General features: G+C 34.7%; 2 protein-coding genes across 2 annotated transcripts in view; one reads left to right on the top strand and one right to left on the bottom strand.

Moving 5' to 3' along the window:
- The window catches only part of LOC134798128 (hemicentin-1-like), a 512,059-nt gene that overhangs the window by 149,291 nt on the left and 349,271 nt on the right, over positions 1-13,497 (top strand). The window contains exon 2 of the mRNA XM_063770470.1: positions 7,570-7,624. The gene's annotated coding sequence lies outside the window, so the exon portion shown is untranslated. The remainder of the gene's footprint in view (positions 1-7,569; positions 7,625-13,497) is intronic.
- The window catches only part of LOC134798088 (synaptic vesicle glycoprotein 2A-like), a 38,303-nt gene that overhangs the window by 13,878 nt on the left and 10,928 nt on the right, over positions 1-13,497 (bottom strand). Inside the window, exons 4-6 of the mRNA XM_063770425.1 lie at positions 5,714-5,895; positions 1,524-1,708; positions 798-976 (exon numbers count right to left, since the gene is read on the bottom strand). Of these exons, the coding sequence (XP_063626495.1) occupies positions 798-976; positions 1,524-1,708; positions 5,714-5,895 (546 nt within the window). The remainder of the gene's footprint in view (positions 1-797; positions 977-1,523; positions 1,709-5,713; positions 5,896-13,497) is intronic.

Here is a 13,497-nt window from a genome sequence, read left to right as displayed (position 1 = left end):
TACGAAACCCTTCGTGCGCCAGTCCGATTCGCACTTGGCCGGTTTTTTTTTTAATATGAATACCAACTAAGAGCATAAACGACGGGCAGCGACACCAAAACGTATTTAAGCACATTATTTTACATGAAGATAACAATGTAGTATGTAACTTATTTAAAGTAACAGTTAATTGTGCAGTTAATACACCATTAAGTGTTGTGAAAGCTGAAAACACCTCGCTTAGTCGCAGTTAAACATAAATTAATGTACTCAAACTATTACAAACTAATAGATGCGCTACATGATAAATTACGTCACAACTTCCTATCTAAACTGCCTTGCTTGTATCTTAGGCAGCACATTATAGTCTAATCAGCAAACCGGCTCGCCAGTTTCCAAGTTGCTGGCCACACCAACTTAGCAGATTTTGCTGACTGACTATTAATAGATCCTGAAACTATCAGGCTGGCCCCTTAGAGGTTTCAATGACTTGGCAGTTTGATGTTGGTTTCCATCCTTCCTTCCATCCGTTGATTGTAACGTTTGCCCGTTGTGTGAATAATAAATAGATTGTATTAACAATTCCCTACGCCTTTTTTTGCGGATTAGTTTTTCACAAAATCCATTTTATACACATACTTTTATGCTTTTTAAAATATATTTAGACATTCAATTTGGATCATAAACAACTTATATATACCTATTATATTTTTGTCCTTAACCAAATGTTTACCTAGTGGAAGTAGTCTTCAAAAATAAGCCTTTTAAAAACCGGAACTTTTAAAATTCTACTAAATGAATGTGTGTAACGTACTTACACAGCCATGGTACAGAACCCCATGGAAGAGATGACAGTTAGCGGCAGAACTAGGGGCATACTGAACATAGGTTTCACATTATATAGACCGGCCAGCAACTGATGAGATAGACTTTCATTTTTAAGTTCCGGCGCTTCGTCTATTACTTGTTGCTTAGCTGATTTCCATAAGTTAGGATACTGAAACAACGAATATCAATTTAATATTCTATAAGTACTTAGTACGTTTTTTTAGCAATAGAAAAAGACTACGCGATCTTGACGTGTCTTTTAATTGAAAAACGCTTTTTGAAGAAGCAAAACAATGTAAATAATCGTATATATGATTCATAATTGTTACATATTTGCCGTGATATATTTTTCAAAAGTGTTTTTCATTAAAAAGACACGTCAGTGTTTACCTTTTTTCTAATGCATAAAAACGAACTATAGGATAATGCAACAAACGCTGATTGGTGATCACGAAATGCATTCAAGAAACTTCGCGTCACAGATCGCTCGCACTTATTGTAATTAAGATCTCATTAAAATAAGATGAAAACCATATCAAATTATTGTAATCAAATCGGCCTCCGGAGTAAATCTTCGATGCTTTTCCCTTTCTTCAAATAGCAGATTATCAATATTGTATATTCAAAGTTAACAAACTCCAAGATACAAAATAACAAACTGACAGTGACAATTTCGAACTGATTTTCAAATCTATAAGAATCCTTTTAATATTTACCGGAAAAGTATCAGCTGGCTTCCCTGTATTCCTGACGTATATCCTGATTAGAATTTCTCTTGCTTCGTCGTACCGTTGCTGAGTGATCAAGAATTTAGGGCTCTCCGGTAATAACATGTAGAGGACGCTGGCAGTTAAAGACCACAATGACATCAGGTAAAGGTAGAAGTTCCATGTGTGGAGGACTGAAACAAGATTTAAGGTTGAATTGTATACTTAGTAGGCTTAGTAGAAACTTGGTTTTACATTTTACTATTTAATTCCAACTTGTGTGTAATTAATATCTGTCTGATCTGGATCCATTCAAGACGGATCTAGAATTAAATACCTATTTCCAGCGGCGGTAGCACGGTCGCATTTTTATCGCTTGTCACCATGCCTGTCACGTTCTAACAAATATGTAAGTGCGAAAGTGACGGGTATAGTGACAAGCGATAAAATGGAACCAATGCTGCGCCCGCTGGTTTGCATTGCGAAATAATTTAATCCTTGTCGACTACTGTCGACGAAGATAGGTGGCAAGAAATGCTTAACTAGAATAAATTAGCCGTTTGCACATTCTTGCTTAATGTAATACAGAGGGGTGTGATAAATGTTAATAAGTGCATAATGTTGCATTAATGGCATGGTTTCTGCTACTACCTATTTGAATTTATGACTAAACAGTAGGTGTTTAATAATAATCCTAGTGTCAGGTATTTATTGGGGTGATATTAGTAAAGTTTAGGTTAAAGGGGTAGGTTACCTAATTGAAGGAAGATTACCAAAAGCAGCTGGATTAGTTATATATTATTGCTTACCTATAATTGTAGTTTAAATATCGCTTCTAATTTTCATTATTAAAAAAAAATCATTACGCCTAAAAAAAACAAGTATTGATTGTAATTTAATTATAAGTTGTAATTGATTTTTGTTATGAAATTGAATTTATAATTTAATTTATTTCACATTTTCGGTTTATCACTTTTTATTTTAAAGGCTTGCTCTAAATACTACACTAATCAATCTAATCAGCATCACCTCCTTATTAGTTGTCAAACACATTCATTGTTTGAATTCAAAATACCCACGTCGTCATAAAGATTGATCAAAAACATAGGATTCCTGAAAATCTATTGAGCGTTACATCCTATGGTGAAAAGCAATGGCAAAAAGTAAAAAAAGCAGTTGAAATGTAGTATCTGGCAATACTGCAATGAAAATACACGAGCTTGTCTTGCCGGCTCTTATCTCGGCTATTGTGTTAACGCCGAACGTCAATCCCTCGCCGCGATAACACGGCCATTTTGTGCGCAGGACAGTTATTGTCGCCTTTTTGAGGACTACACAATTGTAAATAAATATTGATAATATTTTTAAGGATGATGGTAATTTTGAAAGCAGTCTATTATATTATTTTAAATGAAAAAACTACTTGTTATGGAATTAACTTTATATCAACCTGGAAAACTGTTTTATTTTTAAATATTTTTTAATAAAGAATGAGACTACATTACAAATGTTAAATAAGCTAACACAATTTTGGAAAACCAACTTTATTATAAATGCAAAGTTGTCTGTCTGGTCTCTTACCTCGCCATGCTCTGTTGAATAGATTTTTATGAAATTTGGTATGGTTGTAGTTCGAGTACCAGGAAAGAACTTACGATAGTTTTTATCACGAAAATCAATATTATACTCAGATAAAGTTGCAGACAGGAGCTAGTATAATATAAAACTACAAAAAAACGAAAAGACAAGATGCTTACATTTATACCTTACCCGCTGTTAACTTTAATCAGCGGACGTGTTTATAAAACACACTAAGTATATACAGAAAAGAAAAATGTTTTTTCTAGACAACCTAAACTGCTTATATTTAAAACTAGTTAAACAACAAACACTTATGTTGTTTTTTAGGGTTCCGTACCCAAAAGGTAAAACGGGACCCTATTACTAAGACTTCGCTGTCCGTCCGTCCGTCCGTCCGTCCGTCCGTCTGTCACCAGGCTGTATCTCACGAACCGTGATAGCTAGACAGTTGAAATTTTCACAGATGATGTATTTCTGTTGCCGCTATAACAACAAATACTAAAAACAGAATAAAATAAAGATTTAAATGGGGCTCCCATACAACAAACGTGAATTTTGACCAAAGTTAAGCAACGTCGGGCGTGGTCAGTACTTGGATGGGTGACCGTTTTTTTATTTGCATTTTTATTTCGTTTTTTTTTTTTCATTATGGTACGGAACCCTTCGTGCGCGAGTCCGACTCGCACTTGCCCGGTTTTTCTGTAGTACAAACAATTGTGGCCTTCAATCTTGGTAATTGCATTGAACTTGACTCCATTTTTTGTCGCCGTAGATTTTTATCGGAACCCCTGTAGCACCAATGTTATCAGAAACTACCCCAAACTGGCAACACTGCTACATTTGGATAGATAAGACTAGGTACTTGCTATATTTAGATGGAATTACGATTGTAAATGTTAATCCTGCATTATGTACTGAATAGGCAATTCTGTGAATATAATTATGTATAAACTGGCAAGATTAAACCAAACATAAATTCTATACAATATCAACAGTGTTATTTCTAATTTCATGCAAACGGTGGGAAAGATTTAGGTTTATATAAGAGATGATTTAGGTTTAAGAGAGAGTTGGTAAAGAGTGGTGAGTAGATTATGGCACACATAATTTTTTTACCTGTATTAAATAAAGTATACCTACTGTATGTGTAGGTATATATCTCCGAATTCATACGAGTCATAAAAAGGTATTTCGAGGGAAGAAGTCACAGAAAAAACTATCAATCACTATTAGCGAAAAATGCTATCTTAAAGTTCCATATGTAGTACATTGCAGGGTTACGCGAGTTTTATTTTTCTTTTTATCATATAATTGTATGTTACTATTGTCGCTAATTTCTTTGACAACTGGCGCATATTTATTTAGTATTCAAGCATCAAGATCGTTGTCATTATTACCTCAAACGACAAATAAACGGGACGATAATATTCAGAAACATAATTTCTGTAAGAGATTCTGCTCCTTTAATGTTAAATTATTTGCGCCGAGGTGATGATACGGATTGGCGCCATTTCAATTTGAGAAGTCAGTAATTTAACTTTACGAGGGCTATTTCAGATGTAAGTAGATACGGAGCTAAAATAAGGCTGTAGAGGACCAATCGTCAAAACGATATTGTTACGTAATTACCTCATAGAAAGATTGAAACATAGGAGTTTTATTCCAACACGTTCCCTGTACATGCATCAGCAGGCGTATTATGGATCGCTGTATCCACATTTATCCATGTGATAAAATAACTGTCACTTTTTAACTCCGCGGGATAGAAAGTGACGGACACCGTTTTATCACGCTGTCACGTAGAAAAAAACCACCAACATATCCGTACAGATTTATCGCATTTGGATATAGAAGCGATACGTGAGTGTGCCACGCAATGATGCACGACCCTATTCAAACATGGGTTAAATCAATACCTTGACAATTGTAAACATTTTACAAGGTTAAAAAAATCCACGTGGCGCCGGAGGAAATTAAAAAACCTTGTTATCATAAATAATATAAAGTGACAAAACTACAACTCTATATCGGATTTTTTAAACTTATTTAAGGTAGTTATAACTTAAATACTGAACCTTAAGCATATAGGTAAGTAAAAATTATCATTGTTACTGTAGCTAAACAATTGACTTAATTACCATCATCAAAAAAATTGGTACCAATTCCACAAAACGATTGACTTGATTACCATCATCAAAAAAATTGGTACCAATTCCACAAAATCAATAAATTTCGTCGTAGATTAAAGTTTGATATGAAAGTACTATCCAGACATTGTTAAATTCGTACATAATTAATCGTTTTTGTCAAACGATAGGTATTATTTTGATTACAAGCAATTATAAGTTTTTTTTGTGTTCTACCGAAGGTATCACCAAAGTCGTGCCAAGGACCTAAAGGTTACTAAAGTTTATGTTCGTAATGATAATGAATTATGGAAGGCTGTTGTTAAAAAATAATTATATGTCTGAAAAAAAGAAACAAAACAATTGCCACTATTTGGTGATTACAATTATTTCAAATGAATGCCGGCTGATGTGATGTAATGCCCCTTTCGACATGGGTCCCATTATAAAAGTTGTTCAGTGGTTAAAATTTCACTTTACAAGTAGACTCACCAATGAATCCCCCAAACAGACTGGCAGTCCAATCATTAGTGAAGATGGCCCAGGACAAGCCAGCAATGACTACTTGAGAGAACCCCGAGAAGGAGGATTGGCATAACACCACTCGGTCTCTGATCTCCTTGTGGCAGAACTCCGAGGTATAGGATACGGTGGGGCTGAAGGATGAGGCGAAACTGAAACAAAAACAGCGAAATTAAAATACCTGTTAAAATGGCGGAAAATACTGGGAACAATATCCTGACACTGTCCATTGACTAAGACACTGCAAAGAGTATTACATACTTAAGCATAATAATTATACGTAATCTGGGTTTTTTTGTTTTAAGTTATATTTTATATGATAGTTTTAGGGTGCTTAAGTATTTATCTATGGTCTACTAGTGCCTGAATTTGTTTTATTATTTGTTTTTTTAACGCCTGAGAACAGAAAAAAAATAAGAGAAATAATATAAAACTTGACTACCTACTTCATACGCACTCAGTATTCTCAGTAAAGACGAATCAGCGAAAACTTACAAAATAATTGGTCATTGTTTAAATTAAAGGTATTTTTTTTAATTTCTCAAGACATTCAACAAATTATTTGTGCACTATGTGTATTCCTTTACATATTTTTTATAAGGTTTGCAGTAATATAAAAAATGGTATAGTCTGTTCGGAAATAGAAGAGTCGTGGAATATATTGGGCCCCAAACATTCCACGACTCTTCTATCTCCGAACAGACTCTATTGTATTGTTACAATGTATAAAATCACTTTTTCTCCCGACGTTCCCCATTGTATAAACATAAACGCCAATTCAATTATGTAAAACATGATGGTTGTGGCTTTGGTAATCGAACGATATAATCAATGCAACGACTGTTAAATTTCCCATTTCGGCACACCTTAAGCTTAAATTGAAACAACCTGCCAAGATGGAAATAAAGATTACTCTAAAATATGAAGACCTATAAAAATATCAAAGTATATAATGACTCTCAGTATTCATAAATCAGTAAAATGTGAAACGCCTAATTGTCGGTTTCCGGCGTTTAGGTAAATGGTTGCGCCGTTATCATGAAACTTTGACAAATGTACGAAGGAAGAGTTTCAACGGAAACCAACAATTATCAGGTTTATTTCGTAACAAAATTGGGTTAAGGGTTTTTGAAGTGAAAACTTCTTTAGCGGCGCTGTGCACTTTTTGTGATGGGGAAAAAATGTTAAACTCGCGAGAGCGTAAGACGTAAGACGCTTCGTAAGACGGACACGTGACTTGTGATGGGGAAAAAATGTTAAACTCGCGAGAGCGAAAGACCTAAAGACGCTTTGTAAGACGGACACGTGACTTGTGATGGGGAAAAAATGTTAAACTCGCGAGAGCGAAAGACCTAAGACGCTTCGTAAGACGGACACGTGACTTGTGATGGGAAAAAATGTTAAACCCTCGAGAGCGTAAAGCGTAAGACGGACACGTAATCTGATCGAAAAACGGTTACAATGTCATTGAGTTTTCACTTCTGCCGACACTCCCGGAGTGCAAGCCGTTGTTTTTTGTAACTCATATCATTTTATAGAATACCTATATCATACTAATCAGTGGACCCCATTAGGTCGTGTTTCAATTTATTGCCACTCGTTGCGAATTTCCTACTTTTTGTACTTGTATTGTATCGTAATGTACTATTGCGGGTAATGTCAAAATAAGATGTTATAAATACCAATTTCTAAGTTCTAATTGGCCTGACTGGAAGACTTATTGCCTAATCTATGACAACATCTTAGATTCTTATAATATTATTAAGTAGATTATCTACCTACTTACTATCTATCTATTTACTTACATAATATTGTTTTTGCTACAGGTAAAACATATCAAGTAGACATCCGCCTGGCAGATAAGACAGCAGTAATTTAAAGGTAAGAACTTCCTTAACTAAATTATGGTAATATTTCATACATTCTGACACTTATTTAGCAAAAGTTTATGATTTGTATACATCTGTTTTATGAAATAAAGATTAAATCAGTAAGTATCACATCATAATTCTAAACGTTAACATCTAACAAACTGAAATAGATATACAAATCATCTTCTCAGCGTTGTCCAGGCGTTTTGCCACGGCGCAATTAGAGAGCTTGGCGTTCGCTTGGCAACGGGTAGACACCATATTATTAGATAGGCACTAAAAGTAAAAAAAAAAATCTCTGATTTAAATAGCCATAACGGTCATTGAAAAACCAGTTTGAATTAGGAATTTATTACGCGAGATTACGAATTACCATTCGGTTATCCAACAGCTGCTATACTGTCGTGGGAATTGTAAACACCAAATCCATAATGCGATTAAATTGTAATCGATGAAGCGGTCGCCTGTATTCATAGATACCTACTTACCCTAACGCGATTACGTGGGATTGCATCCCCGTATCAAATGACTCGCTTAATGCTTCTTGAATGAGCATTGGCAATTACGGGAATGATTTTGGTGTCGGTATTACTCGTACGGGAAATCCAGGTAATTCCTGATGGCTTTACATGGAATAGCTCAAAAATGGCGTGTAAAATAATGAGGTTGCAACTTGTAAAATAATCTTTTGCCACTCAAATGCAGTGATTGTAATTATTCTCTTTGATTTGAACATAAATATATTTCATTTACAGCTTTGAATGATTCACTAGACTTATATTGACATAATGACAATACAAAAGTAATCACGGTTCATTTCCCAGTCAATATAAGTCTATATTTAATTTCATTTAGATGTTTTGCAATTATTTCTTCCTTAATTCATAAAACTTAGCAAACCTCTGTTATATTTTATCAAAGTCAAAATGACGGATTGGGATAAACGATTATCAACGGCTTGTTTAATTAACATACCTTTACGAATAACGCCATTCATCGTCATAATACGGCATTAAACTGCATTTTTTGATTGACAATACTACACTTGTTTTAAGAAATAAAAATTAGAATGAGACCATTAGTATAACTCTGATTTGACATGAAATTATGCTTCAAAGAATTGTCTACTCACGTCACAAAGATTTGAACAACTTAATCTGACACACAAAGCATATTAGAGTAAACACAACTTTACTAGAGTTATACCAAGAAAAGTCTGCAGCGATTTTGATAGCCCACGCAGTGCAAGTGTTATTTATACGTTATAATTTCATAGAAGTTTGACGTTTAAAATGACACTTGCACTGCGCGGGCTATCAAAATCGCTGCAGACTTTTCTTGGTCTAACTTTATGAACAGGCAACTCCAATCCTTCTATTTACTAACTAGATATAGGTAAAATCGATCCCTAGAGTGTGAAATATTTTATAAACTTAACTAAGACTCCGCCGTAACTTGAACGCTTATGTAAATGTTCCAACTTCCAAGTTTGCTGCAAGCTATTTAAGGTCAAGGCGATGGCGTGATTTGTTCGTAATCTTCTTTAACCCTCTTAAGGAAAAATTGTATTTTAAATTAAATTGTGGCCCGTTTTTAAAAGGCAAATGTCATGAAAAAATCATACCGAAACCAGATTATATTAACAAGGGTAGACTGTAACCAAAACAGTATTAGGTTAAAGTTACCTTGATAGAAAAAAATCACAAATATGTATATGTCTAATTTTCGACACTATCGAAGTATAATTTTATTATATTTTAGTATAAAATAGCCGAGAAGAAGAGAGTTGACGCGTTGGAGATGTGGTGCTGGAGACGGATGCTAGGAGTATCGTGGACAGAGTTTCATACAAATGACTCCATATTAAAGGCCGCAAATAAGTGCTCGGTTTACGAATGTACCCGGAAAGCTGCAGTTCGCGACGAATGGCGCCGTATTAGCAACATCATCACTCTTCGAGATTCACAATGATGACCACGACCACTCTGGCAAGAGTGTACCGACTAAGAAGAAGAATAAAATAGCTAGTGATACTAGGTAGCCCCTCGGCTAAAAACACAATTTTAAGCATCAGTATATTTTTAAAGTTTTTAAATTACTGAACATTGGAAACTATTTTATACTGCGAACGACTTTCAATACAGACAGTTCATACCGCTAAAAGTACCTAAGTCGGAACAAAGACTTTTATTTTTTTTTATAATAAAATCTGTACATCGAATAACGGCATATAATGCGAAGACTGGCTGAAGAACGTAATTAATACTATAAAAATATTTTTTCACCACACCAGCTCGGAAAGGCTTACTTTGCACTTCAAAAACTGATAGCAAAGTTGCATTTTATTCACATGTGAGGCAAAGTAATCAAATGCAAATTTTGAGTAGTTTTCTTATGTTTGCTCGTAGAATTGACTTTTAAATGATGATTTTGGATGATAAATATTTAATAACATTCATTTGGATTTGATTTTGTTTGATATTTTAAATTTAATATTTGCTTCGGGTTGCTGTGGTGAAAAATTTTGTGTTTCACTCGGGGGCAAATTTTGTTTAACCCTCGTGCTTTGAAACCCTCACAACGCTCAAGATTTAATATTTCGAACCACTCGCTACGCTCGTGGTTCAATTTAGGAATCTTTCGCTTGCTCGGGTATCAATATTAGCACGAGCGGTTAACACTTTAACTGCCAGCGACTCCCTAGGGGAGTTCACTGTTCGTAGGCGCTTTTCGCTACATACGGTTTTTCCCGTGTTATCGGCTACGCTCGTAGCGCGTAGCACGGGCTGGCACTGAATGTGTTAAACAACAACTTTGCCCCCTTGTAAAACAAATAACTATTACAGATGGTTTTCTCGGATAATAATCGTTTTCAATCGTATTTTCTTGGAAACGTTCGTATACATATCGATACCTTTGGGTTCAATTGGCGTAAAGGACATTTTGTCGAAAATTAGTTATATATACAGTTTTGTTCAGAATTCCAAGCGCTATCGTTCTGTATAGTTAAAATTTCGATATCTCTTAAAAAGTGGCCTTTACGACCCAATTTTTTACTATGATTTTGCAAAAACAGCTTAGCTCAAGGGGCGTAAATGACCAGTTACAAATTAGATATTCAAAAATCGTAAAGGTTACCGCTAAATATAAATATTGTTGTAAATGACTTACATGTCTTTTGTCGTCCTTTAAGCCCTTCATTTGTCTTAATGATTTTTCATATCGTATGGTCAAGATGGTCGTAAAGGACATATTTTACTATTGATATTATTGTACTTGCCCTTTACGACCCGCTCTAAAAATATGTTTTATAAGTATAAGAAGCGAACAAGGTTGTAAAGGACTTTTCTAATACTTGTGTCTTTTACTACCTCAAATTAGTTTCTAAACTCTAAATTTAAAACAAATAACATGGACGTAGCGGTGAATAATATCAAATAAATCGTTTTCTGGGACCTTTATTACTATAATGTAATGTTTGCCCTTAAATTTGAAAGCATTTACGCTAGGAGTTTTTCCGCTGTTATCTTTGTTCATGGGCGTAAAGGTCTATAATGCCAAATAAATAAATCGTTTTATGGGTCCTTTACTACTAAAATGTAATGTAATGAAACCTCAGCTCAGTGGTTTTTCCGCAACTATCATTGTTTTACTCGCAGTGGAATCTCTTATAGTCCTACGACAACGTACTAGCCTGTGCATAATTCACTCTGTACCTTTCCGACTCGCATTTCTTGTTGATTAGGAGAACGAGACAGGTGTATCAGCGACTGCCCATCGCCTCACTATCCTGATTCTCATTGGGCATGCAGCTTGATCAGCGCAGGGTTATGTTATGACTGTTTATTATCCGTCCCTGAGCGGTGGAAGTGGATATTTGTGCGTAATTTAATTATTTGTGTCATTGCTTGAGCTCGGCTACAATAACTCGTTGAAAAAAAAATCGTTTCAAGCACTTTAGAAAGTTTGAAACGTATCTGAACGAAGTGGTAATTAATACTTAATAAGCGAATCGGTTTTAATTAATTCATTTACTTAATTATTTCATAATCGTTCTAACAAAATATATTTTTAAGTATTTGAAATCAGAAATTAATGCAGCTATAGGTAACGGGGACTAAATAACACAGAAATCACTACTTGAGTAACTTGAATAGGAATTAATAGTGTGTTTCGATTAAATATCTTGATGTATCGTATTATGAAATAAGAGATCTTGAAATATTGAAACAGTATTATTACCTATTATAACTTACTGTATTGAATTATAGTCTTTGGACGTTTAGTTACTAAGTAAACGTTCAAATGCTTGATATGCTAATTCTAATCATAGTTAGCGGATCTAATACTTCCCTTGTTATGATTAAAAGCTGTTATGTTATGATTGTTATAATATAAGGCGGCTAGTGTTAAGCACTGGGACATTTACTTTATCTTCATTCTCGAATGTTAGCAACTTTTTGAGCATTTAATTATTTTTATTATATAATTGGTTACAAATATTTTGTGTTCTTTATTATTACTATGTTATCAGAAAAATATTAATAACAACTGTAATCGGGATATACCTAGCATATTTAACTACCGTTTGATACATTTTTAAGCTTCGCAACAGTAAACTATGCTGAAAACAGTTAACATGTGTACCGTGGCTGGTAACTAATACACCCCAAATTTGGAATAAAATAGTCTGATAACGTACCTTACGACCCCTTACTAAACAAGATTCACTAAATTATCAAAAATTTCATGGGCGCAAAGGACATTGATACTGTTTTTGACCAATTTTAAAGGACATTAACTTATTTCATATTTAATTTATAGATAAGAGTGCTAATTTAGGTTAAAGACACTAACATTTTGAGTACTTTTCTAATACACATCAAAAATATAGCTCGATAAACACCAAAAATATATCAAAATTTAAAAAAAACTCGCAGTTTTTCGCTTCTCCTGAAAACTAGCATTTTGTCCTTTGCGCCAATTGAACCCAAAGGTATCGATATATTTGTCAACCTCAGTACTTTTTGTACCGAGACTGACTGAAATAGCAAGACACCTTCTTACGTTTCCATGAGAATACGATGGAGAATAATTAGGTATGCACTACATCTGTACAGTAGGACTATGAATTCTTATTCATATTCATATTCATTCATATTCATATTTATTTATAATATCATTAATATTACATGTCAATTTACATATTATTAGGTACAGTATCATATTATATTTATACACGTACCTAGTACGTGATTTATTCAACATATTATAATATACTATGTATAGGTAGTATATTATATCTTTACATTTAAAAATTCATTAAAACTATAAAATGTGTGCCCGAGAAGCCATGCTTTTAGTTTGGTTTTAAAACATTGCAAGGATGGGGCGGAGGTGACCTCTGCAGGTAATTTATTGTATACGGTCGGACCCATCACGTGAGTGACCTTCTCGGACTTCGCCAGTCGTCGCTTCACAGGGAGAAGCATATTTGGGTGCCGCAAACCGCGCGCCGAATCTGAGCGTTTTTTGTATTCGCTTAAATTTACATATGTATAAATTGCTATCTGATAGATTACTATCGACGGCAGAGTTAATATTCCCAGCTCTTTGAAATATGGTCTTACTGAGGTTTCCTGTGCTACCTGGACCACAGATCTTACGGCTCTTTTTTGTAATCGGAACGCGCGCTCCCATTCTGCGGCGCGTCCCCACATTTCAGCACCGTATTGCAACAGGGAGTGGACGGTCGCGTAGTAGCTTGTCCGCACGGTATGCTTCGGCACGACACGGGCCAGGCGGCGCAGAGCGAAGCAGGCGCCACCTAGCTTACCACACAGCTGGTCAATATGGGTTGCCCAAGTCAGTTTCTGATCTATT

Source organism: Cydia splendana, chromosome 16 (genome assembly GCF_910591565.1).
Source record: "Cydia splendana chromosome 16, ilCydSple1.2, whole genome shotgun sequence".
NCBI classification, from domain to species: domain Eukaryota; kingdom Metazoa; phylum Arthropoda; class Insecta; order Lepidoptera; family Tortricidae; genus Cydia; species Cydia splendana.
The sequence above is the reverse complement of the archived record's forward strand: the minus strand, read 5'-3'. Positions and strand labels throughout refer to the sequence as shown.